This window comes from Myotis myotis, unplaced genomic scaffold (assembly GCF_014108235.1).
Source record: "Myotis myotis isolate mMyoMyo1 unplaced genomic scaffold, mMyoMyo1.p scaffold_m19_p_2, whole genome shotgun sequence".
Classification (NCBI taxonomy): Eukaryota; Metazoa; Chordata; class Mammalia; order Chiroptera; family Vespertilionidae; genus Myotis; species Myotis myotis.
The window spans coordinates 4,651,654-4,675,148 of record NW_023416324.1 but is presented as its reverse complement, the minus strand read 5'-3'; the positions used below and the strand labels follow the sequence as shown (position 1 = coordinate 4,675,148).

Here is a 23,495-nt window from a genome sequence, read left to right as displayed (position 1 = left end):
GCCCGTGAGCACACCTGTACCTGGGAAACTGCACGGGGTGGAAGAGGTTTTACTGTGTTCCCTTTAAACATCGGACATGGCCGTCCACAGCAGAACAAACAAAATCTACAAATTCAGCACCCCTTCCCTAGTCAGAGTGCTCCCCTTCCCAGCAGCCGACTGCACAGGGCGGCCCGGGACGCACCCGCCTGCCGGGGCATCGCAAACCCGGGCACGGCTGGCGGCGGGGCCTGGGCCGGGAGGTGCCCGCAGCCTCCCTGCTCGCTCCCGCGCTGGACGGGCGCTTTCCTGAAAGACACTTTAGGAAAATACATCGTGATTGAGTGTAATAATCTCTCCCTTCCAGAAAGGGCCTGACAGGCCTGCCTGCTGCTCACTTCTGCCCCATTCCAAATATTTTTACCTTATTTGGATGAAATGCATTATTTTTCTAATGAAAGGCTTTTTTTCAAAGGGCTGTTTCCCTCTGTCCAGCGGCTGCCTTTATTAGGCAGCACTCACGCCGTTTTGGGGAGGGGTTTTTCTCCCTGAATTCAGGCCAGGCTCTCTATCCTCAAACTCCAACCTCCGCTCAGGACCCGGGGCCGAAGGCCTTGGCCCAGGTTTCTCCACGGGAGCCCAGGGCCTGCAAGCCTGCTGGCCGGGCAGGAGGAAGCGCGCTGGGGCCCCTGCCTCCAGGACGTGAGGCCCAGGGCAGCCTGGCCACTGCTGTGCTCCCGGTGGCACCCCCACGGCTCTGGCTGTGTCTCCGCCCCAGGCCACCTGCCTCTGGTCACCCAGTCTGGTCCCACTGCAGGACGAACCTCTGGAAAATTAGAGGATAAATGGTCACCAAGCTAAGGGGAGAGACCCTCATGACTGCCCACTCAGGACGGGGTGGGAGGCCGGTTCTGTGGATGCGAGGGGCTTCAGACCAGCCTCCAGCCCTCGTGTCAGGTCGGCTCCCCTGGCTCGTCAACCACGGGCTGGTGGCCCAGGCGACCAAGAACCCTGGCTTCTCTGGGGATGGCAGGGCGGCGGAGGTGACGCTCAGTGTCGGCTCTGCTGGTCCCTAGGAAGCACGTGGCAGGAAAACAGACCGCAGGATGTCACGTGAGGTGGCAAGCATCAGAGATAAAGCCTGAGGAGCCTGGCCAGTGTGGCTCAGTGGCTGAGCATCAACCTGTGAACCAGGAGGTCACGGTTTGATTCCTGGTCAGGGCACATGCCCAGGTTGCGGGCTTGATCCCCACTAGGAGGGCTGCAGGAGGCAGCCAATCAATGATTTGCTCTCATCATTGATGTTTCCATTCCCCTCTCTTCCTCTCTGAAGTGTGTGTGTGTGTGTGTGTGTGTGTGTGTGTGTATTTATTTATTTATTTTGTGACGATGATTCCTGAGGAAGCAGGCCAGCGGATGGACACTCAGGTCAGGGAGAGCCCATGTTGCCATGGCCCGACACCTCCGTGGTGGCCCCTGGGCCTGAGTGAGGAAGGGGTTTGCTGCCAGGGGAGGGGTTGGGCCCGGAACCCTAGAAAGGGGCCTAGGCAGGAGGTGCAATGTTTCTGAGACAAAACAGCCCTAACACTGAGTCACTCGGCCCTCGGTCCTCAGCTTCCTCCCTCGCCAGGGCTGCGGGGCCGGTGGTGCAGCCAGCGAGTCAGGAGACCACCGAGGGGCTCACCTGGAGGTCCCGGCCGTCTCCAAAGCCTGTGTCTGCACAGGCTTCCGGCCCCAGGCCCGGGCGGCTGCAGGGCGCAGAGCACTCCCTGGAAGGAGCTGGTGCAGGTTTCCCTGGGTTCAGTGAATGCTGCGCGAAGGTTACAGGGAAGGGGAGGGCGAGAGGGAGAGGAGCCGGGGGAGGAAGAGTGAGACACGCTCCTGGGAGCACATGCATCCATTTAAGGAAGGAAGCTCCTCGCCCGCACAGCAGGTCTATATACAGCAGCGGCACTCTCCTCCCGAGCAGTGTCGCCCTCGACAGGCGGCCGAGGATGAACCCCTCCAGGCTCCGGGCTCAGCCACCCACGTCCCCCCTTCCCCTACGGGTCCTCCCCGGGCTCACCTGGCCCAGCCTCAGCCAAGACCCCCAGGAACTGGGCGGGAGCAGATAGGGAGCCACAGGCAGGAATTAAATAGTGGCAACTCATTTATTACAATTATGTACAGTCGCATCTCATGTCTGAACCTATACCTGATCGCACAAATGAACGTGTTCTGGACCGAAGGACAGACAGGAAGGCCCTGACGCCTGGCTCCTACGAGAGGGGCAGCCACACCTCGCCACGAAGCAGGGACAGTCACACGTGCGGTGTGATTTCACTGGTTTGGGAGGACGACAGGGCACAGTGGGGCAGGTACAGGCGGCCCGGAAGGCGCTGGCCAGAGCCCCTGCCCGCACAGCATGAAACGAAGGGAGGAGCCAGGGCGGGGAGGGGCGGCCAGCAGATAGGGTCACGCTGCTGCCCCCTGAGGCCAGCGGTCAGGTAGCAGCTACCTCGTCATGCACGGTGTTAGGTCAGCTCAGACGCTCAGCAGACAGCCTGGACAAGCCATGGGTCCAGGAGCCCGGGGGGGCCCGCGGCCTGACAGGAGAACAGGTCGTGGCCGTCTGTGGGGCGGAGCTGAGGAAGCACAGGTGAGGCTGGGTGGACAGAGTGCAGCCCGCGCAGGGTCAGGTGTGCACGGGAGCCAGGTGTGCCGGCCTCACTGCCCAGGCCCCCTGCCCCCACCTGGCTCAAAGCGCCTCCCTGAGCCACCAGAGGGGCCAGGCCCGGCCACCTCGTGAGGGACACCACGGCCTAGTCCCGCTCGCTCTCGTTGCTGGCGCCCTCCGGCCGCCGCTCCACCTGCTCATTGATCTGCCCGTCCCCGCCCCGGCGGTCCTCCCTCTGGACCTCCAGGCAGTCCTCCTCGTCCACGTGGCTCACGTCCTCATCCTCCTCGTCCTCCTCGTCCTCCCTCTTCTCCTCCTCGCCCTGCACCTCCATCCTCACCTGGCCCTTGACGTCCACCACCCCCTCGCCCTCCTCCTGGGCGCCCAGCAGGTGGTAGGTGGCCGTGGAGCCCTCGGGGCTGTGGCCCTCCTTCACGGGCGAGGACGCCGTGGACTCGTTGCTGACGGGCGAGATGTCGCTGCTGCTGTGGTGGTTCACGGCGGCCGGGCTGGAGGGCGACGTGGACTTGACTGGGATCTGCCAGGAGGGGATCTTCGGGGCTGACGGGGAGGGTGGGAACTGCCTCCTGGCGGTAGAGGGAGGAGAGGGCGGGGTCATGACCACATCCTGGGGCTCCCCCCACCCCCAATCCCAAGGCGCGGCCACAGTGCCACTGTGCAGGGGACAGAAACGAGCCGGGCAGCTACCCTCCCTCCCTCCCTCCCTCCCTCCGCTTGAATCCACGGCCTCTGGAGGCTGGAGCAGCTGAGACGGAAGCCAGAGATGCCTGGGCTGCCCACAGAGCGCCCTGCCTACTCGGGGGCCTCCTGGGCCCTCCTCACAGCTGGACACCCGCCCCCCAGGGGCCTGCCAAGCCCTGGAGCCTGTTCCCTCCTGGTCCTGACATCATCCCCGTCTCCAGCCCCAGGAGAGGGAGAAGGTGAGGGGGGGCGGATCCCCAAACACCTGGGCCTCGGACTCTTAATGTGCCTACAGCTCTGCAGGGGGCGGGGGAGTGGGGGGGGGGCCGCACTGCTCCGGGTCCAACACATCAGAACCAGAAGGGAGGCCCTGAGGCACTTTCTTAGAAAACCTCTCGGCTCAACAGTGGGCAGGGAAATCACTCCCTACCCAGTTCCCCGCCCTGGGCACCACGCCAGCAGCCAGCCCAGACCAAAGCCAAGCCTGGGAGGGACCTGGGAGGTCAGGTCCTCTTGGCAACAGCTTGGGAATCCAGCTCTAGGACAGCGGCCGCCTGTGTGCCTGAGCCTCCTGGCTGCCCAGCACCCAGCACCGGGCAGTGCAGCTCTTTCTCCTCGGACCCCCCGGGGAGAGCACACGCCAAGGCCAGGGCGGTCATCAGCGTCATGGACGCCAAGGAGACATTCAATTGGCAGTTTTCTTGTCTCCAACATCAGCCAACACCTGCTCTCTGTCCCCAGGCCTGGAGGGCTCCTGTCTCCCAGGTTCAGAAACACAGAGGTTTCCCTAACGACAACTCCCAAGCTCAGCCAGTCACCCCTCTCTCAAGGCCAGTTCTTTTCTTCAGAGAAGGCCTGGAAGGAGACAGCTTGGAGAGCTGGGTCCTCCGTTTGGGGCCCCATTCTTGGCCCTGAGTTAAGGGCCAGCTTGTGCTTCGTACTGCCTCACACAGCCCCACCAAACCCTGAGCCTGCAGAGGAATGTGAGCCCGCAGATCAGGTGGCCAACCAACCTGTGTCCCAGGACAGAGGCCTTTTACTTTTAACACCAGACGGTCCCTGCCCCGGCTGGTGTGGCTCAGTGGTTGAGCATCAACCCATGCACCAGGAGGTCACCGGTTCCAGTCAGGGCACATGCCCCAATTGTGACTCAATCCCCAGCAGGGGACATGCAGGAGAAAGCTGACCCATGACATTTCTCTCTCATTGATGTTTCTCTCTCTCCCTGACCCCTTCTTTCTCTAAAATCAATAAAAACATGGGGGAAAAAAAAGCAGATAGTCCCTGACCAGCCAGAGTGGCTCAGTTGGTTGAGTGCTGCCCTGTGCACCAACAGTTGCCGGTCTGAGTCCGTCAGGACACACACCTGGTTTGCAGGTTCAATCCCGTCGGGCCACGTACGGAAGGCACCGGAGGATGTTTCTCTCTCACACCCATGTTTCTCTCCCTTCCTCTTCCTAGCATGTCCCCTGGGCGGGCTCAGAGGTGCCATTCCTGCAGAGGGAGACCACCGCTGGGGGTGGGGAGGCAGGCGTGCCTCTGCCCTGCCTTGAACCGTAGGACCCTTCAAACTAAGGATCCGGCCTGCTGTGGGGACCTTCTCAGGACCTGCTGGACTCGGGGTAGAGGAGTTGGCCTGTCCAAGGGATGGACGCTCTCCTCTGCCCAAGGCCCTGCTTTCCCGGACCAGGTCTGAAAGGGCCGAGGAATGTGTATTTCAAAACTCTTGTGGGCACGCGGACTGTCGAGAGGGCGGAAGGGGCCTACTGGGGACGGAAAGTGAGGCTCGGAAGATCCCAACTCACTGCCTGAACCACACAGCACAGTCAGGGCCCCTGGGGCGACGCACCCCCTCCCAGCAGCTAGTCCAGCAGAGTCCCCTCCCCAGCCCCAGGCTGAGCGCAGAGCACAAGCCCTGCCTTCTCACTCCTACCGATTCAGAAGAAGCCCTTTCAAGGAGTTAATTTCCGACTTGAGTTCATTGATGTTCTGGGACTCCAGGATCCAGTTGGTGGAGGTGGTGGCCTGAAGGTCAAAACACGGGGGAACAAGGATCAGGGTGCACCCCCCTCCTGCCTGTGGAGCTAGGTGGTTGGGGTGGTGGGCAGGGCGGGGTCTGGGGGACCCTGGGCATACCCAGGGCACCCGCCTCGGAAGGTTCAGCTGCTGCTCATTCAGGGCTCTGCCTGCCTGGGTGTCTCTGTTTAATGACAACACTAAGGAATCATGACATGTATTCAGGTGTAGAAATGGTTGTATAAAATAGAATGACACAGTGACAAGAGAGCCTGTATCATTTAGGGATACAAACCAGTGTTTGCACTGTGACTGGAGAAGCTGTCTGGGGGGGGGGGGGTGCGGGCAGAGCTGAGGCAGGACCGGCCCTGTGGGTAGCTGTGCGGTGCCTCCACTGTGTGTGTTTGAAATGTTCCATTAAAACAAAACTAATAAAATAAATATCCACCTCTACACCAACGACGCCCTCCACCTAAGTCCCCCTCCCTGCAGACAGCCACACCACACACAGAAGAGAACTGGGGGCTGAGACAGGCAGCCACCTGCCCCCGCAGGTACCAGAGACGGGTACCCAGAGCCGTCTCAGAGGGTCAGCCCAGCAGACAGGCTGCACCCAGGGTGCACTTCCCCGCGCGGCTCGGAGCCCTGCGGCCGGGGCTCAGGAAGGCCAGACCCTGCACTGCACCTCGCAGTCAGCGCAACCAGGCCACCCATCCCCAGCCGCTGTTCGGAGGTGACTGAAGGCTCAGCAAAGAGAAAGCAGCCGTCCTAGGACTGCACGTCGCTTCCCTCCCGAGGAGGGCCAGGGAGGGAACAGCCACGGTGACCTCTGACAAACAGCATCCTTCCCCGAACACTTGCCCTCGGAGGCTGTTGCCATATAACAGAGGCCCGTCTTCTCCCGCAAATCTGGCTGGGATGGATGGAGGAGGAAATCACGGTCCCCCCAGAGGCGCTGCCAGTGGCCAAGCTGCCTGTAAAGTGTTTATGGGCCCATTCCAGGTGGTGGCCTCAGGTGTGTGGGCCTGCCTCACCCGGGCTAGAGGCCACCCGAGGTGGCTGCAAGGGCACAGATGACTCGTGCGAGGCCCCTGCTTCCCTGACAATGCCTACCTGGACTGACACAGAAAACCCCAGCGTAAGGTCAGGAGGACACGGGGCCCCAGGCTGGCAGAGGGAGGGGGCCTGGGCCTCTGACGTGGGGTGGGGCTCGCCGCCCAGCACACCTTTGCGGGGAGAAGGCTCAGAGGGCCACAGGGCTGGGGAGGAAAAGCCGGCAGTCTGAGAGCAAGCACATGCAAACGCCCACCTCCCCACACACGCTCCCTGGGGGCCCCGCTCCAGACCACCAGACAGCACAGACCCGGAGCCACTGTTCTGGCTTCTCTGAAGCCTTGAAACTATAGCAGCCCATTAACAAGGGAGCAATTTCCACTCACTGGCCTGCAAAGGACTCAGATTTCCAAATGCATGTGGTGCCAGATGCCAGGATTTAGAAATAAAACCTGACATCTGGGGCTTTTTAGCCAGTCTCTTTAAAAACAGTTGTAGAAAAGTCCCAGCCTCCAGTTTTATGTAGGTTTTTTAATTACTTAATGCTCTTCTTTTTAATTTTTTACAGTGCTGCAGTAGGAGCTTGGAAGCCAGATATAAAAACTTATATTACAGCTGAGAAAACACAGCTCCGAGTCCTTGGTTTATGGGGTAACCAGTCTTCACACATATGGTTTAGGCACCAAACCAAGAAGCCCCGCTTCCGTCCAGGAGAAAATGGATGGGAGGGGCCGGGGGCACATGGGGGGCCATCAGAAAAACAAGCACAAAAAACTCAGGCGGCTCTCAACCACTAAGCGCCATCCTGGCCTCCCCCCTCTTAAAATGCAACATGTGGTCTTAATCTTAATGGTTAAGGTCTGAAACAGTTTTCCAATTTCCGGAATGGCTTCTGGCCACGGGCAGGCCACCGCTCCGAAAGATGATAGAGGATCGCGGGGCGGGGTCGTAACCGGCCTTCTGGGTGCTTTATGGGCCACCTGCCCCTGGGGCACACACGGTGGCTGGAGGTGGCCACCCGGCAACGGCGCCCGCCACCTGAGGAGGAAGTACAGGCAGCCCCTCTATGTGGGAGTATCTGAGGAGGGGATTCTCAGGAGGCACCCAGATTCCATGGGAAATGGGAAGATGCCCATTTTGCTGGGTTTTTACAAATGCGGGAGATTTGCACTGGGGTGGGCCCCCTGGGAGAGCCCTCAGAGTGGGATCCTTACAGCCCCGGGGGTGGAAGCAGCCAGAAAGCAGCCACTAGGCCATTGTCTCCGGGGCTCCGCCAGTCCAGGACAATACCTCGGGGATGAGCTTGTCACTTGCCCACAGACCCCAGGCCAGAAGCCTGACACCCTGGAGGTGGCTCTAGCCAGCCCTGTTCTAAGCATGCCAATGAAGGAGGTGCCACTACAGCTCCATTTTACAGATGAGGAAACTAAGACCCTTGCCTGTGGTGGCACAGCTGGCAGGTGGCAGGGAGGGTTTTAACCCAGGCAGTCTGATCTGAGTTCTGATATTACTAAGACAGCTTCAGATTTTGGAGTGAGATGTGGAAACTGCCCCAGTCAATTCCAGTTGGTGCTACATCCCTTTGGGGTTGCCTTGCCCTGAGCGCTGGGCTTTGAGAACCTGGGCATCACCACAGAGTTTAGCCCAGTGCCTCTTGGCAACTGTGATCTGTGACCTCACATGCAAGTGGAGACTGTTCTGTGTCTACATGTGCGACCACGGGAGGCCCCGGGCAGAGAGCGGCTCCTCCTGGCTCCCGGGGAGGTGCCAGGGAGACAGAAAGGACAGCCTCCGAGCTGAACGCCTCTTTCCTCTACAAGGGCAGTGTGGGCCCCTCGTGCAGTCAGTGTGAGAAAAGACCAAGTCAGACCCCACAGAGGCGGCGAGCTGGCAGAAAGGACTCGAGTGAAGAGCGGGACAGGGCACACCTGGGGGACCAGGGTCAGGGACCAGTACCTTGGCTGTGGCCAGTTCATGGGCGAGCTCCTGCACCTTCTGCTGCTGTTGAATGAGCAGCTCCTGGACGGAGGCTAAGGTCACCTGTAGCTGAGTCACTGGGAGAGAAGAGCAGAGGTGTCTCTGTTAAATGACATAAACGGATTCTCCTTCTTCTAGTGACATGTTCACACACCTAAAGCTGCAGCCTCTAAATGAACTGCAGACACCCAGCCACATCATTTACCTGAGCGCTGGGCAATCCACCTGCGCTGCATCTACCTGCAGTCTCTCTACTTCCTCTGCCCACTGTGTCGCTGTCCAAGGTCAACATATATCCATCCAACCTCTCCCCTCTAATCACACCGGCTGCTGATTGCCCGGCTCTCGGCTTCGGTAATGCCCACACCCCGGCCTCGGCGTGTCCTTGCGGCACCGCAGCAGTGTCCAGTCCCGGAGACGGACCTCAGGTTCCACACCCTCCAGGATGGTTGCAAACTGCCGACCCCCATGCCCTGCTGCTCCTCCCCTCCCCACCCAACCCTGCGGTGCAGAGCTCCCAGTCCTGCGGCCTCGCCAGGGCCTGGGGCCACCGCGCGGCAGGATTCTGAGGCCTGCCTGGGACAGCGGCTCCCGCCCTTGCCCGAGTTTTTAGATTCAGGGCCTGCACCTAGTAAACAAGTTTATCAAGGAGAAAAGCCACCTCTGGCGCGACAGGTCCCAGCTAATCTGGACCATCATCGGGGCACCAGGTGACGAACGCGAGCCCCGTGGAGTCGATGACAGAGGAGGTGGCTGGGGTCCCGGGAGCCGCAGTAATTACAGCCTCTCTTGACCCTGCGTCGGATTCTTAGAGGGAAGGGGGAAAATCGCTGAAAACCCCCCTGAAAACCTCATAGAAGCAGAAATTAAAAATGAACTTTACAGCCCTTAGAAAGGCTGTCATTTTATTCCCCTTATTAATATTCTGAGGTTGGGAGCCTTTCCGTAAAAACATAATTAATTGAGGCCGTGCCGACAGTAAACAAGCAATTTCAAATTAAACCGAAATGACGGCGGCTTCATTTGCAAATGTGAACAGATTCTCAGAGCAGATAAATGAAGTCACCACATAAAGTGGAGACGGAGGGGAGAGGGAGGGGCAGAGAAGGGGCTGCTCAGGGAGCTTTGAGGGGTGACTTGATGGAGTCATTAATCTTTACCTGTCTGTGCCACGCTGCCACTCAGCTCCGAGAGACTCGCCTCCATCCTCTCCAGTTGCTTCCTGTCCTCTCGTCCGCCCATGATGAGGGGGAGCAGGTATTTCTACAAGAGGCAGGAGGGGTGCATATTTGGGTTATTGTCCACCAATCTCTCATTCTGCAGAACAGCCTGCTTCCCGTCATGCCCAGGTTGTGGAAACTCTAAGCAAACACCATCAATGAAGGAGGCATCCGAAAGCTACGAGACTGTGGTTCATTCCAACCAGGTAAAAATCCTGTCTGAATAAGGCCGAGGACCAGGGAACAGGGACGAGTAAATCCATTTGATTTATTCTTATGAAACACTTTTTTGGTTCTTTTATGTAGGTTTCTTAATGGTGTTATATAAACTCTCTCTGTAACAAAAACATGTAAACTGTACTGTAAAAGCTGTCAGATAACGATATGACATGTGACCTCCAGGAGTGGGGAGAAACTTCTCACACTTTTCTGCACCTCTAAAAGTCCGAACCATGAGTGAACTGTCCAGTCAGAAACTAGCGAGTAAAAGTAAGTAAAAAATTACTTGGGGAACTAGATGAGAACCCACAGCAGGTTCTGGGGCCTTGGTGCTTTTACCAGGGATGAGACACGGATGTTCCACGGCCGTCGGGAGAGCTCACTTTGGTCTTTCTCTAAACTGAGCCTTGAGTCCTCAGAACACACTTCCTTCAGCTCCGAGTCAGCTGCATCGGATTCCCCCAGAACTGAGACCCAGGGGCAGAAGGGAGAGGAAGGGGCAAAAACTGAAGAAAGTGGCCCTGGGCAAAAGGGCAACCAAGCAGGGGTCCCCGAATGGGGAAACAGAGGTTGTGGGACGTTCAGGAAGAAGGCAGGTGGGCAGCGGTGCCGCTTGGGAGAGCTGATGAAAGGACATGCGCTCTGAAGTCCAAGAGCTCAGGGCCTGGCGCCTCCCAGTGCAGAGCTGAGGCTGCCACCACCACTCAGAGCAGCCTGGTTAGCCGCTGGTGGGTGCGGGCTGGTGGGTGTGGGAACTGGCTGGCGGGACCAAGGAGAATGTTGGTTCTCACTCCACGTGGGCCCCCGATTGGACAACAAACAGCAACTTGCCCATTAAGGGTCTGGCTGGGAGGCAGGGGCCTCTCACAGGCCGCGGGGACGCGCTCCGAGGGCGGCTCCCGAGTGGAGGGGTTATTTAGTGGCGCGCAGCACTCTATTCTGCAAAGTGCTTTCAACCACGGGAGTACTGCCTGCAACCGAGCGAAACTCACTGTGTAGCCGCAGCTCCAGGGTGAAGATTTCCTAATACAAAAGTCAAGAAGTTCTCATACGTGTAACAAACTACAAGTTCCATTTCTGAGATCAGAAATGCCAGGGGAAGGCACACATACTAGTACACTAACTACCCCAGCCTAAACCTGTAGGTATTTATAAACCTCTCCTTGTTTAATTTAAAGAAACTATTAGCAGGTGTTGTAGAAACTCTCCTGTCACCACTGTGACTGATTTTCCCACGTCTCTTTCCTTTTTTACGCAGAGAACTGACCCTGCTGCCCGGGCCCAGATCCCAGCCTCCCAGGGCCCGGCGGTCGGTGCTGAGCGCAGCCTGGACGTCCAGGGAGGCCCTGCCTTCCGGTGACTGCGCACAGTGATGGGAAAGCAGCTTCCCGCGCAGGGGAAGGGGAGGCATCGGGTCCGCGGGCTGGGGGTGGGGGGTGTCACACGACTATCCCAGGACACAAAACAGTTTGCTTCCGCATTTCTGGCATGGAAATTTCCAACTCCAAGAACAGATGCTACACCGAAAAAAAATGTATGCTGCTACAACTCTGTCATTAGCTACTAAGTCAAAAATTAAGAATCCCAGAGTGCAATGTTGAAGCATGGCTCACATGCTAAAAGTTACGTGGTGGGAGGAGCAGGTGGCCTGGAAAGGAAGGAACTTCTCTCCAGGACCAGGAGGGAGCAAGTCCTCCGCCATGGTTTACCTCTGTCTCTGGGGGCCCACCCTGGCTCTGCATCTTCTAGAAGAGACTCTGTGCTTCCCATCAGTTAGTGCCTGGTACCTGCTATCAAGGCAGGGAATGCTCACTCACGCCTGCGGCCCTGCTGTTAGCAATGACCTCTGGACCTGGAGGGCTGACTATGGAGTCTGGGGAAATCCTAGATTTACATGGATACCAACATAATATATAGGAGACGAAGGGTAGATCCCATAATATGATATGCTGAGATGCTCAAAGCTGGTTTTAAGTACCAAGGCAGAAAAAATGGCACACACTTCCTATGTGCCAGGCCACCGCACTCCCCAAAGCAGCACCTTTGAGCTTCACAACTGTGAGGTAGGTTCTATGTCCCCATTTTACAGATGAGACCCCTGAGCCTGTGGTCACACAGCTATCACATGGCAGAGCCGGGATGCAGCACAGGCAGCTGGGCTCCACTGTCCAGCTCTCAACCACCTGTCACTGCCTCTCAGATGGAGGGCTGCTCCGCAAACGCCGGGCACTGTTGTAAGCACAGTCCCCTGGGAGAGATGCCAAGGCTAGTGGATGAGGGGGGTCTGAACCTGCCAAGCATACCCATCCGGGTGAACAAGACTTGCACTTGAACCTCCAGAGAGAATGTTCGCTGGGACATGCTGCCTCTGTACACAGCCCTGCTCCTGCCACAGCACTGCAGGAGAAGCTCGGGAGACGGGAGAACGGGGCTGAACACCAAGGGGCCATGGAAGGGAGGACCTACCTTGTAGAGCTGGTGAAAGCCGAATGCGATGCCCGCCATGATGACAGCCAAGGCACTGTAATCTCTCCATCGGGAACCCACAGGGCCTATGGTTGGGAGAGAAGGCGTGTCAGGAGAAGGGGTACATGCGTCCTTCCCCGGGGCCGGGGAGAGCTAAGTGCTCAGTGTCCTCATCTCAAAGGACCGGCAACTCCGCTGCGGGAGACAGTGTGATGTCAGGGACACGGGCCGGCTGTGGCTCCCTCCTCTTCCCAGGCCGTCAGAACCACCTGCCTCAGGGTGCACCTGCTGCGTGGTGCCTACAGTGAGCTACGTCCCGGCCGGAGAGTCAGGTGCAGAGGCGAACTGAAGACCGAGGGCACGGCGTCCACTCGCAAGGCAGGAAGGACCCCACGAGGCTGCCATAAACACACTGAGATGTGCCTAAGTGCACATGCACATGCCCTGCCTCAGACAGGGCTAAGCGAAGAGCCCTTCAGAAGCGAGGGGGGTGGACGGGGTAGACTGTGTGCCTGACAGTGTGGGGGCACGGGCCGGGCGGTGGTGATGAGTCTCTGCCCAGTCTCGCCCTGCTCTCCCACGGATCCGGCGAAGAGGAAGCACCTACATGCCGGAGTCCAACCCCAGCAGGTCCAGGGGGTCCCCAAAGGTGTGGATGGAGTCGGCGAAGAAGGAATGACACAGAGACAGCGTTCAGTTGATCAGCAGCCTAGCCAGGATCTCTAGCCAGGATCTCCAGCCAAGTTCTGGTCTGGATCTCCAGCGAAGTTCTGCTTTGGATCTCCAGCCAGGTTCTGTGTCCATGTTCTCTTGCTAGGTTCTCCAGGTTCTCCAGCCAGGTTCTGTAGCCATGTTCCCTCGCTAGGTTCTTCAGCCAGGTTCTGTCCAGGTTCTCTAGTCAGGTTCAGTCACCAGGTTCTAGTCAGGTTCTCTTGCCAATTTCTGTAGTCAGGTTCAGTCCAGGATCTTTTGCCATGTTCTCTCCAGCGAAGTTCTTCTGTCTGTAGGTTCTGTGTAGGTTCTGTCTGCTAAGTTCTGTGTGTAGGTTCTGTCTTCTGAGTTCTGTCTTGTTACATCTGTATTTATACCAGTTGATTCCAATCCTATCAATCTCTATTCCAAAGGTTAGGGCGTTTCTTATCTCCATTCCAGGGAGTAAAGATTATGTAGCTTAAGCATGATTGTTCATAGTTAAAGTGATTAATTACCCGCCTGGCACTTAGTTAAGAGGTTTTATTCCCTCCCTAACTTCAGGGGAAAATCCCTACCTGGGGAAACAATCTTTCTCAGAGACCTTGGTTAAAACACATAGTGCCAAGAAGGTGAGCAAACATATTAAGAACAGTATGCCATATATGCCAGGTCCCTTGAAACAGCAAGGATGGACCGGCTCCCAGCACCTACAGATGATGGAATGAGCTCACTCCAGAGATGCAGAGGCCAGACAGGGAGATGGGAGAGGGGATGGCAGGGAGGCGTCGGGGTCCTCGCAGGCTCTGGAGGCCTGCGCTGAGACCTTCAGGTTCCCGGGGAAAACGGGGTCCAGGCAGGGCACGAGCAACTGCAAAGGTAGCTGACCTATGCTCAAAGGACAAAAGGTGGCCAGTGCGGACGGGGAGCGTCTGGGCCAGACCAAGGGGGGAGGGCTATCCTGGCGGAGAGAGCCCACGAACAGAGGGACCAGGAAGCCTGGGGAGCAGCAGAGGGTGGGCTGGTGGGAGGAGTGGGAAAGGATGTGGGCACACGGGGAGAAGGGGCTGCTGACATGCAGCCGTCTGGGGGGCATGGCGTCCACTCGCAAGGCAGGAAGGACCCCGCGAGGCTGCCATAAACACACTGAGATGTGCCTAAGTGCACATCCAAGATGCCCCGGGGCGGGGGGGGGGGGTGAGGGAGATGCTCCCTCCTCCCCGAGTCTCTCTTTGACCGCCACACCCTCCTCGGTGTTTCCCCCTCCGCCCGCCCGCCCGCCTGGCCTATGGATTCCAGCGTGGCCCAGGCCCGGAGTCTCCCGCACAAAATGTAATTGGCAGGTGGCCTCCCCGCAGCTGGACTCCTCTTTGGTTTTAGTTTTCGAACAGGTAGCACACACGTATGGTCTAAGCATGACGCAGCAGTCAGTCTACTCAACAGGCTCCCCCACCAGCCGCTGCTGATCGCGGAGAATTTTTATGCACATGTAAGGCAACACAGACATGTATTCTTTCCCTTCTCTCTTTCCCTATTTCTCATCCTCTTTCTTTTCTACGGCTGCTCAATACTCTATCTAATCAGTTCTCTTCCGATGGACGCTTAGGTGATTCCAGTCCTTCACGACTTCCCGTCATGCTGCCTGCCACTGGCAACCGTGTTCACACCTCACCACGCATACGTGTACAAGCACATCTGTAGCCGTGGACATCCGGGAGGCTGCGGCAGGGGTACAGGCACCTGCAACTCTGCGGGACACCCAGCCCCATCCACGCGCCTGCTCCCTCATGGCTACTTGACAGTGGGCTCAGCACACTTGGAGATTTCGGCCAGTAGAGGAGCGGGAAAGCCATACTTCCGTTTTCACCTGCATGACCCTGTTAGGACCGAGGACAGAGTGTCCTTTCATCGGCATTTCCCTGTCAGTGTACCCTACCTGTTCCATGCTTTTCTACTCCATTTCTTTTCATTCATTCATTCATTTATTTATTTATTTATTTATTTTTATTGATTTCCGAGAGGGAGAGAGAGAGAAACATCAATGATGAGAGAATCATTGACAAGCTGCCTCCTGCACACCCCCCACCAGGGATCGAGCGCCCGCAACCTAAGCATATGCCCTGACCGGAATTGAACCGTGACTTCCTGGTTCACAGGTCAGCACTTAACCACTGAGCCACACCAGCCAGGCTCTACTCCATTTCTCTATCAATTCACAGAAACGTTTTATAGAGCTGGGAATGAGCCCTGCCTATGACAGGAGTTGCAACCACCTTTTTGTTTTTTTCCTTTTGACTGTGCTTCTGGTGTTTATGGCAGCAGGTGTTTTTCATATGTATATGAATCCACCAGTCTAGCCTTCTATGGTGCTGGGGTCTGGATCACAGAGCCAGGACTTCCACTCCCTTCCCAGGCTGTGCGGCGACACTCGGTGCTCACGGCTCTTAGCCGCCTCGGCTCTCACCTATAGTGACATCCCGTCCAACGGGAAGCTACGGAGAGAAGTAACACCTGCTGGTGAAATCGAGCCCGGAGGCTTTCTGTCCCAGGCCTGCTGCCCTTTGGTCTCATTCCTGACCTCCTCTGCTTGGACCGCCTCGCTGCAAAATCCCACATCTAGGGCAAGCCCATTTTTAGAAGGAAAAAGTGAAGATATTGAGCAACCTTTCCACTCCTCAGGAGAGTCCCAGACATCTGTCTGTGCAGCCAAAGCCCCCAGAGAAAGCATCTTCAAAACGGCCTCTGGCCTTGGCCATGGGGCTCATGGGTTGGAGCGTCCTTCTGTGCGCCACAAGGTGGCAGGTTCAACTCCAGGTCAGAGCACACGCCACATTGTGAGTTTGACCCATGCTCAGGGCACCTGCGGGAGACAACCGATTGATGTTTCTCTCTCACATCGATGGTTCCCTCTCTCTCTCTCTCTTTTCCCCTTTCTCTCCCCCCCACTTTCTTCCTTCCTCTCCCTCCCACCCGGGTACCGGAGGTAACAAGGCGGAAAAGAGGCTGCAGCTCAGGGTCCGAGAACCGGGACCTCTCCTTCCTACAGCCGCTCCCACCCTTCCAGAGCTCTGACCTCCTCGCGCACCACGCACACCTGTGGCTCCCTGCCAGCCGCACCCTCACGCCGCACGGCGCCTCGTTCCTGCCATGCTCACGTTAAGAACATTTTATTGCCCCCTGGTTTTCATTATTAATGAAAAGGGACCAGAATGATCTTTCCTAAAGTTCAGAGAGTCTATAAAGACAAGAAGCTGAAATGCCACTTTACTCGTTCTGGAGATGGGTGATACAATTCTGTCTTGTGGCAAAATGAAAGCAGAGGAAAGAGAAGTCGGAGATCACCCTCATCCCCTGCGTGCCTTTCCAAAGGGCTGCAGAGAAGGCAGCGGTGTGACCCACCCGGCCAACCCGCTACGACCACCTGGAGCCCTCCCCACGCCCACCGGGGCCAACACTGTCCGGCAGGTGCAGGCTCCATGACAGAGTGCGAGCAGGGCGCCTGGGAGGGTTTGGGGGCTACAAGAGCCTCTCTGTCACCATGCTCCCCGAATGTCCAGAATCATAGTCAAGGTGGAAACAGGGCCACGCTTCAGCTCTAGCATGAAAATGAGGGACATGAACTGAGCTGTTTGGAAGCTCCGAGCCCCCAGTCTGGGAGCAGATGCCTCCGAACAATGGGGCAAGGAGCACGAGGTCAGGCCCTGGCTCCACCACCAGATGACTCCCAAAGACACGCTTCTCCTCCCATGAAGCACAGACAGCTGACGGAGGCAGGCTCAGCTGGATTTAAAGAGCCCGGAGCAGTGCCACTTTTACTGTCACCAATTCAAACGCTCCAGAGCACTTCTCCACAAGCAGGACTAGCGGACTAGCCGAGTGGCACGGCGCTTCGCCAACACACCACATCACCGGTGTCCCGGGAAGGACGGTGAGACAGGCCACGGTGGCAGCAACCTCATCCCACACAACTGGCATCTGGGGGGCTGCCCTGTGCCTTAGGCTGCCACGAGGTCAGGGGACAATCTGTCGCAGGGAGAGGGGGATGGGGCTCTTCAAAACTCAGCACCTTCCCTAGCATTCCACGGATTCCACCCATTATAGCCTGAGACCCGCAGTCCCGGAGGTTTCGGGGGAATCCACGGTGTACGGCAGCCGAGTCAGGGGAACGAAAGCTGCCCATGGCTCCGTAACCTCACTGAACACCTGCAAAACCAGCACCACTCAACTCCTCCCGCTACGTCCCCCAGGAAACTCGCCTGGCAGGTGAGAGCAAGCACCGCCGCGTGCGAACACGTGCGTGGGGCTCAGAAGCTTGAAGCCACGGTCAGGAACTCACTGACACCGCAAACCAGTCAAGATTCATCGATACGGGGCTGAAACTGCCACAGGTCCATCCTGCTGAGGCCTCGGCATCACGTGACAGCTGACAACGGGGAGGGCAAGACAGCGGCAGAAGCCGGCCAGCCCAGCTGGTCCCGCCACACTCATCGAGGCTGGAGCCACGATTCCTGGTGGCGGGGCAGCCAGCTTCTCAGATCACCCCCTCAGCTCGGCTCGCAAGCCGCCCTGCACATTCACTGATAAAGCCTCATCCACAGTGAGGCCCCAGGCTAAGGCCCGTCCACCAGGCCAGCGCTCCTCGCAGCGGCTGCTGGCTGAATGCACGGAGAGACAGGGACCAGCTGCATGGTCCTGCGGGCTGAGCTGGGGATGCTGGTGGCGGTCAGAGTCACCCCGACCCAGCGCAGCAACCAGCACCTGCAGCTCTGCCCTGAGCAGAAGCACCTGGGCGGCTGGTGGGGCAGAGGCACCGCCTCGGCCCACGGCAGTGGCGTCTGCACACCCAAAGCCTCTTCACACGAACATCCTGCGAAAGGCAATCTTCCCCTTCCCAGGAGCTGCAGTGCTATCAGCAGAGTCATCTGCAGGCAGGAAGGACACTGAGGCATATCTATATCCTCACTCATAGATTAAAAATATGAGCCCTAATTAAACTGCATGAACTCAGAGGAGTCCAGAAATAGACCCGTGCTTATATGGTCAACTGTTTTTTTACAAAGAGATCAAGGTTTGTGCTGAGACATTTGGAAATCAATAGAGGGAAAATGGACCTCAACCCTCACCTTACACCGTTCACAAAAATTACTCCAAGTGGATCACACACCTAGACAAAAAAGCAAGAACTATAAAGCTTCTGTAAGGAAACAGAAAAAGATATTTGCAACCTCAGGGCAGGCAAAGAATCTTAAGATACAAAAAGTATAAATCATAAAAGGAAAAATACTGATATATTGAACTTAATCAAAATTTTAAACTTTTGCTTTTCAAAAGGAACTATCCAGAAAATGAAAAGACAACATATAGACTGGGAGAAAATATCTGCAAAATATATCTATAATAATAAAAGCATAATATGCTAATTAGACAGGACCGCCAAACGACCTTCCGGATGAAGCCGGGGCTGCGAGGGCCCAGCCCCTTGCACGAATTTTGTGCATCAGGCCTCTAGTATTTGATAAAAGACTTATAACCATCTATCTATCTATATATAAAAGCCAAGCGACCCGAATGACCGGAACGACAGGTATGACTGGTCGCTATGACTTGATGGGCGTAGGGACACATGGCCAACCTCCCGTGGCCCCTCCCCCAGGCTGGCCCAGCCCCTGATCAGCCTCCCCACCCCGATCGTGGGCAGGGCCGCTGGCCCACCTTCTGCGGCCCTTCGACCGGGCCCTGGCTGGACCACACACGTGCATGAACTGGTGCATCAGGCCTTTAGTAATATATAAAGAATTGTTACAATTCATTAATTAACACACACACACACACACATACACACACACGGTGCCCTAACCAGTTTGGCTCAGTGGATGGAGTGTTGGACCTCTGACTGAAGAGTCATGGGTTCAATTCCGGTTAAGGGTGCATACCTCGGTTGTAGTTAATCCCTAGCCCCGGTCGGGGTACATGCAGGAGGCAACCAATTTATGTGTCTCTCTCACATCGATGTTTCTATCTCTGTCTCTCCCTCCTGCCACTATCTCTAAAAATCAATGGGAAAAATCCTCAGGTGAGGATTAACCAAAATTAAAATTAAAAAAAAAAAAATAAGGTGATTTTAAAAATGGGCAAAAGATTGGAAGAGACACTTTACAAAAGCTATATGAATGGCCAAAAAGCACATGAAAATATGCTTGACATCATCAGTCATTAGAGAAATACAAATTAAAAGCACAATGAAATTCTATAACATACACATTAGAATGGCTAAGCTAAAAAACTGAGAATAACAAGTGTTGTCAAGGATGTGGAGCAACAGAACTCTCATACATTAATGCTCAGAAGATTAAATGGTGCAACCATTTTGGAAAATAGTTTGACAATTTCTTATACAGTTAAACATACAGCTAAGGTATGACCAAAGCATTCCACTCCTAGGTATTTATCTAAGAGAAAGGAAAGCATATCTGCATACAAAGACTTGTATGTTCATGGCAGCATTACTCATAATGGCCCCAAAATGGAACCTGGTCACTGGATAAATAAATTGTGGTATATCCATACAAGAGACTGTGGGTAGCGGGGAGGGAGATTGTGATAGAAATATGTGTAGCTCACAAAGCCTAAAATATTTACTACCTGGGCCTGTATGTATATATGTTATGTATGATAATAAAGAAACCACACAAAAAAGACTGCATAGTATATTATTCTATTTGCATGAAATTATCTAAAAGCCAGAACTTTAGTGATAGGGAGTAGACTGCTGGTTGACAAGAACTAGGAGGTGGGGAGAGGACTGATGTAATGGGCACAGAGAAAGTTTCTGGGGTGATGGAAATTTTTCTACATTGTAATTGTAATGTTGGTTATATATAAGTTAGAACTCACCTGTACAATTCATCAAATTGTATACTTAAAAATAATTACTCTTACTGTATGTAAATTCTACTTCAAAAAAGCTGATTAGACTGGAAAAAAAATTCAGAGGAACCCAGAAATATAAAACTGCCATATGACCCAGCAACTCAAGAGAAATGAAAACTTACACCCACACAAGACTGGCACACAAACGTCCTTAGCAGCAGTTGGCCCAAACTGGAGACAACATAAATGTCCATCGACTGGTGAACTGTGGTGCATCCGTACAGTGGAATACTCGTCAGCAATAAGAAGGAATGAAGTACTGCTACATGCCACCACATGGATGAAACTCAAAAATATTATGCTCCTTTGAAAAGCAGCGGGCCACAAGGAATTGCACAGTGTACGATTCCACTGACTTGAAATGTCCAGAACAGGTAATGTCATAGCGACAGACAGATTAGTGGCTGCCTAGGGCTGGAGGTGAGGTTAAAAATAAGAGGGCACAATGGATCCCATTTGGGGGATAAAAGTGCTCTAAAAATCATTGAATTATACACTTGAAATGGGTGAGTTTTAGGATATGTAAAATATACTTCGACGAAACGACTGGTCACCCGGAGGTGCATTGATGGGTCCCATGGCGTGGTGGGTCTGGGTCTCGCGCGATTTTGCACGCTGGGCCTCTAGTGTATATATAAACAACTAATTTTTACTGAAGTGTCAAATAATTCAATGCTGGCACAACTGGATATCCGCAAAGGGAAAAACAAACCTTAAGTTTCACCTTACACCACACACAGAAATAACAGAATGAAACAGATCTCAACATAAAAGTGAACACTATAAAACTTCTATGAGAAAAACTTGCCAACCTTGGGGTAAGCAAAGGCTTCTTAGGACACAAAAACCCATACATTGAAAAAGAAAAAGAAAAGATCAATGGTTGTCATGATATTTAAAATCTTTTGCTTTTCAAAAAGCACTGTTAAGGGGGGGTGGGGGGAAGCAAGCCACAGACTGAGAGGAAATACTAACAATACACATATATGACAAGAACCTGAATCCAGAAAACTTAAAGAACTCTTCCAGCTCAATAATTAGAAGAAAATTAAGAATGGGCAAAAGACTGAAACAGACACTTCACAAAAGAAGATATGCACATAACAACAAGCACAAAAAGATGCTCAACGTTATCAGTCATCACAGAGATGTAAACTCAGACCACTCTGGACACCCCGACACATTAAACTCCTCAAATGAGAGAGACTGACAACACCAACTGCTGGTGAGGCTATGAAACAAACGAGATCTCTCATACAGTGCTGAAGGGAGTGCAAAATGGTACAACCACTTAGAACACAGTTTGGCAGTTTCTTATAAAGTTAAACTTACACTTAACATATGACCCTGCAATTCCACTCCTAGGCATTTACTGAAGAGGGGAAAAAACATACAAAGATTTGTACACGAATATTCACAAGAGCTTCATTCGTAATAGTGCGGAGCTGGAAACAGCCCAAAGGCCATCAACTGGTGAATGGATAAACAAACTGGCGCGTCCACACCATGCAATACCCCTTGTAATAAAAAGGAACTTCTGATCCACACAACTTGGATGACTCTCCAAAACATCATGCTGAGCGACAGAAACCAGACACGAACGAGTACATGCGGTATGATTCCATTTATATCAAACTCTAGGAAAGATAAGTCTAATCAGAAGCCACAGAAAGCAGACCAGCGGCTGCCCGAGTCCGGGTGGGCTGAAATCAGCTGGGAACGGGCACCAGGGAACCTTGTAGGGTATTGGAAATGTTTACAATGTGGTGATGGCTACACGGGAGTCCACACTTGTCAAAACTCAAATCGCAGAATTAAAATCGGTGCATTTTCTTTTCTGCACATTATACCTCAATAAAGCTGATTTTTTAAAAAGTATGTCTACATTTTTTTTAAAAAGGGAGCTACAGGAAGTCAGCAGTGATTGAGAACATACCTAGCAGAGTAGATTCTAAGTTCTCTCTCTGCTCAGTTAGAAGCTGAGACCAAGGAAAAAAGCAAGACCTATGAATTCCAATTCAACTTTTAAAAATGCATCCTGTAATATTTGACACATACAAAAGGAGATGACATTTACATAAGTGCTGAAGCGTGATAATAAAATGAGCAATCCTAGACCCACCTACTTTACCAGGTAGAACTTTCAAACACCACAGAAGCTCCAGGTGTTCCTCTCCACCCAGAGGCAGCCATTATGCTAAATTCAGTGTTTATTCTAACTCCAACTCTCCATGAGCTAGGAAAGCTGGGAACATGCCCACCAGCACAAGGACTGGATTCTCAGCCTCCCTTTCAGGCAGCGTGACCACGTGACTGAGTTCTAGCCAATGGCGAGAAAGTGGCAGTGATGTGGGCAGTTTCCAGGAAGTGTCCTCAGAAGGGAACTTGCCCTCCCCCCCCCCCCCCCGCCCCCCGGCCCCTTGCTGGCTGGACGGCAGAGGGACAGTGGGGCTGAGCAGTCACCCACAGCACAAGCTGGATGCTGCCAGCCAGGTGTCAGGGACGCAGAGCCTGGGAGGAGCTGGGGCCCTGACAGCAGAGCCTGCACTGCCGAGGTTTCCATAACAGAGAGGTGTCCCTCTATTTTGTTTAAGCCACTTTTATTTTGGGTTTTCTGTTATTTGCAGAAGAACCTTATAAAATGAACACCGCTGCACTGTCAGCACAGCCATAATCCTGGCTGCCACCAACCAAAGACCCTTTCCCGGCCTAAGAGACCTAGGGAACGGCTCTGCCACTCTGCTCTCCCGTAACACTCGCCCGGGGCTGTCCGCACACAGCATTACCGGCACCCACACGGCACCTGCCTGGGTGGAACACGCGGCCAACACAGCGGACAGGGCGGTGGCCCCTAAAAAGCTGTGTTTTAAGCTATTTCCTTAAAAATCAGAGAAGTTTTTTTTTCATAGACAAATCGGCAGCTTTTATGTAGCAAAAAGCGAGATTTGTGTGCTAAAGTGGCAGAGAGGGAAATGGGAGGGAAAATGGGAGTCTCCCACTTCATTTCCTGGTGGGAATGTCACTTGCAGAGTGGCTCGCACACACCACCCCGCCCCCGCCCTCACTGCACCCCCAGGGATGCTCTCCTTCCAGCCCTCGCTGACTGGCCTTCAGAGCCCAGCTCCAGCCCTGCTTCCTCCGGACGGCCTCACCTAGCTGGCACTCGAGGGTTCCGTTGTTGGTCAACTCCGAAAGCTCTCACCACTCACACATGCCACATGGCGTGGGTTGGTCCTCGTGCATTTCCCCAAACACTGCGCTTCCCTCGCGTTAGTCAGCGGCAAGGCCTGTCCTCTCCTTCCACAGCCTGCATGACCAAGCACCCCGGAGGCCTCGCTGGCTCCCGGGCTGCCCCGACCTGCTGGTTTGACTGGACAGCCTTTCAATTCTAAGTGCATTTCCACCCCCATTTATCCGCTCAACAAGTATTTCTGGAACACCTGCTAAGACAGAGCCTCGGGTCATAGGTCAAAACATAAAAAGCCCTTGAGCTCCAGCTCACAGTGAATGAACATTTCAGAGCATCGTGGTGGGGGTAGGGGCTGGCGGAGTCGAGGGGGCTGGCCACCCTAGTGCACCCTAGCCGG

General features: G+C 54.7%; 1 protein-coding gene across 4 annotated transcripts in view; it reads right to left on the bottom strand.

Moving 5' to 3' along the window:
• Positions 1-2,110: 2,110 nt before the first annotated feature.
• PEX14 (peroxisomal biogenesis factor 14) overlaps positions 2,111-23,495 on the bottom strand; it is a 133,827-nt gene continuing 112,442 nt past the window's right edge. For all 4 annotated transcript variants that reach the window (XM_036347322.1, XM_036347325.1, XM_036347323.1 and 1 more), the window contains 5 exons: positions 12,289-12,374; positions 9,544-9,646; positions 8,363-8,460; positions 5,271-5,362; positions 2,111-3,222 (listed from right to left, as the gene is read on the bottom strand). In XM_036347322.1, coding sequence (XP_036203215.1) covers positions 2,781-3,222; positions 5,271-5,362; positions 8,363-8,460; positions 9,544-9,646; positions 12,289-12,374 — 821 coding nt within the window. In that variant the 3' untranslated portion in view covers positions 2,111-2,780. The remainder of the gene's footprint in view (positions 3,223-5,270; positions 5,363-8,362; positions 8,461-9,543; positions 9,647-12,288; positions 12,375-23,495) is intronic.